Here is a 2,911-nt window from a genome sequence, read left to right on the forward strand (position 1 = left end):
TGTCTGTCTGTCTGTCTGTCTGTCTTTCCATGTTTCTGTCTCTGAGTCCCTCTTCTACCTCTCTCCCTTCCCCGACTCCTCCCCTGTACTCTGACCAATCTCCCTGGTTGCCTCCTCTCAATCCCTCCATTTCCTTCCCTGCCCCACCTCCAGCAAGTACCAGGTTTGGCTGGGCAAAAACAACTTTATGGAGGATGAACCCTCTGCCCAGCACCGGCTTGTCAGCAAAGGCATCCCTCACCCTGACTTCAACATGAGCCTCCTGAATGAGCACACCCCACAACCTGAGGATGACTACAGCAATGACCTGATGCTGCTCCGCCTCAGCAAGCCTGCTGACATCACAGATGTTGTGAAGCCCATCGACCTGCCCACTGAGGAGCCCAAGCTGGGGAGCACATGCCTTGCCTCAGGCTGGGGCAGCATTACACCCATCAAGTGTGAGTCTGGTCCAAGCATCACAGCTGGGTGGGGGGTGAGGGGCAGAGAGGACTGACATGGGCCTCTGCTCACCACACTATTGCCTCCTGATACATAGTCGAATACCCAGATGATCTCCAATGTGTGAACCTCAAGCTCCTGCCTAATGAGGACTGTGCCAAAGCCCACATAGAGAAGGTGACAGATACCATGCTGTGTGCAGGGGACATGGATGGAGGCAAAGACACTTGTGCGGTAAGACAGCCCCTCCCTGCAGTGAGGTGAAGGGCTGAAAGAGGGAACTGAGGTCCTTGGTTCCCACTTCAACACCCTGACTAGGCAGGCTCTGCATCCTTCCTTATGGAAGGGATGTGCCCTGGGAGGGGAGGATCCTGTAGCTGCTACTATTGCTCCTCTGTGACTCGTCTTAGGGGACTGTCCAGTCCACCTCTCACCACAACCCATTGTCCTCATAAGATCTGGGCTCCCAAGAGCTGGATTCCCTCACCTACTGGCCAGAGGTGCCTCTTAGAGTTCCTGTGTTCCTCCGCTGGGAGTCAGTTCCAGGATGTCTAGTAGAACCCAACTCCAAGGCCCTGCCTTACTCCTGTCCCTGTCCTTCTTTCAGGGAGACTCTGGAGGCCCACTGATCTGTGATGGTGTTCTCCAAGGTATCACATCATGGGGCCCTACCCCATGCGGTGAGGCCAATGTGCCAGGTATCTACACCAAAATTTTGGATTACATCCCCTGGATAACAGACACTATGGCTAAAAATGCCTGAGTGTCACATTGTCCAATGTTCTCAATAAAACCCACCATGCAGCAAATGAGTTCAAGTTCTGACATTCTGGCGTTCAGTACCCAATCATGGTTCCCTCAGCTGAGGTCCGGACTTCCACAGTAGATCAGCAAGGGACAGGTGTACATGGACTGTTGGCTACAGAGATGGGGTTGAGACAAATGCAGACAAAAGGCTCAGACCATGTCAGGGATGCCACATGAGTCTCCTCTGGCAAGAAAATTGTTCAGATCACAGAGGAAAAGGTTAGAGACATCTGAAAGTTCCACTCCAGCTTGACCTGACCCTACACTGGAAGCAGAAGAGATGATAAACGGTCAGACACTGAGAACTTAGACTGCGGACCAAGTTTTATTGAGTTGGGCATGTGTGTTATGTTAATTAAACCTTGACTCCCTGGGGTGGAGTCTGTCTCCAGAAGGGCAGTGCCTGGCCCCAAGCCCAGGCTGCAGACTGTCCACCTGGAGCCCCAGGAGGGGATGTCTCTGGTATGGCTGGACCAAAGGATGAAGAATGACTATGGAGCATGGGGGAGCATCGCCCATCTTGGGAAAAGGACCACACTACTGCTGCTGCTGCTGCTGCTGCTGCTGCTGCTGCTGCTGCTGCTGCTGCTGCTGCTGCTGCTGCTGCTCGGGACCAAAACCAGTGTCTGCTGGGGACATAGCCACAGCTGAGAGCATTAGAGGACTTTCAGAGAAGGGTCCCTGGGAAGACTCAGGCAGCAAGGAGTAGGACCTACCGTGGGGAGCAGGACTTGCTACCTGTGTCCCGAGGACGCTACCTGCTCTCAGGGGAAGTAAGGGACCTCAAGGGAGGTCTGATGGAAACTGAGCCACAGGGACAGAGGTGGAGGCATCTGGCCTCGGGGACTCATCGGTGTCGTGAGAAGTTGAGGAATCCCTCTGTTGTAGAGCCCCATGGTAGTTCACAGAGCTGTTTACAGCAGACAGCTTCTGGGCGGGCTCCACGTTCCTGTCCAAGATGGACAATTGCAGCTGCAAGGAGTGGTGTCTCGAGGCCCAACGGAAGTAGCTGACCCTCCGCTCCAAGAAAGGCGTACTGTAGCTCCACATTCGCACTTGGTTGAGGAAGGACAAAGTTCCTGTGGGAATGGACCCCGTGGGCACTTGACTCAGAGCCCCACCCCAAGCCCCAACTAGGCCCAGGAGGCCGACCCCCTTTTCTGGACTCCGCCCCTGCCCTGCCCAGTCACCACCCTTCCATCCAAGGCCCCGCCCTCACCGGCCCACAGCATCAAGACCATGGCACACCAGCACAGGTAGAAGGCCAGCTGGTAGGATACCTGTGGCCTCGGGCGCAGCCTATTGCAGTTGACCACAAAGAGAGTCAGGCTGAGGAGAATCAGGAGCCCTGCACTGGGGTGGGGCCAGAGAAGGACAGAAGGCTAGACAGGGAACACCACCACCCCCAAAAGGAGAGAGACAGAGACAAACTCCCTGACCTGCCACAAGTAGATGGACACACACACAGACACACACACTAGACAAATGGATACACACTCAAGGGGGAAGAGAAACTGGGGGACAAGGTCATCAGTCACAAATAGTGGGCATAAGCTTTTGATCCCAGCTACTTTTGATGCTGAGGCAAGAGAATGGCATATTCAAAGCCAGCATGGACTACAGAGTGAGACCACAGCCAGCCTGAGCTACAGAGAAAGCCCAA

General features: G+C 54.7%; 1 protein-coding gene across 1 annotated transcript in view; it reads left to right on the forward strand.

Moving 5' to 3' along the window:
• LOC110318311 (kallikrein-1) overlaps positions 1 to 1,253 on the forward strand; it is a 4,280-nt gene extending 3,027 nt beyond the window's left edge. The window contains exons 3-5 of the mRNA XM_021193265.1: positions 154 to 440; positions 539 to 675; positions 1,049 to 1,253. Coding sequence (XP_021048924.1) covers positions 154 to 440; positions 539 to 675; positions 1,049 to 1,204 — 580 coding nt within the window. The 3' untranslated portion in view covers positions 1,205 to 1,253. The remainder of the gene's footprint in view (positions 1 to 153; positions 441 to 538; positions 676 to 1,048) is intronic.
• Positions 1,254 to 2,911: the final 1,658 nt, after the last annotated feature.

Source organism: Mus pahari, chromosome 1 (genome assembly GCF_900095145.1).
Source record: "Mus pahari chromosome 1, PAHARI_EIJ_v1.1, whole genome shotgun sequence".
Taxonomy (NCBI): domain Eukaryota; kingdom Metazoa; phylum Chordata; class Mammalia; order Rodentia; family Muridae; genus Mus; species Mus pahari.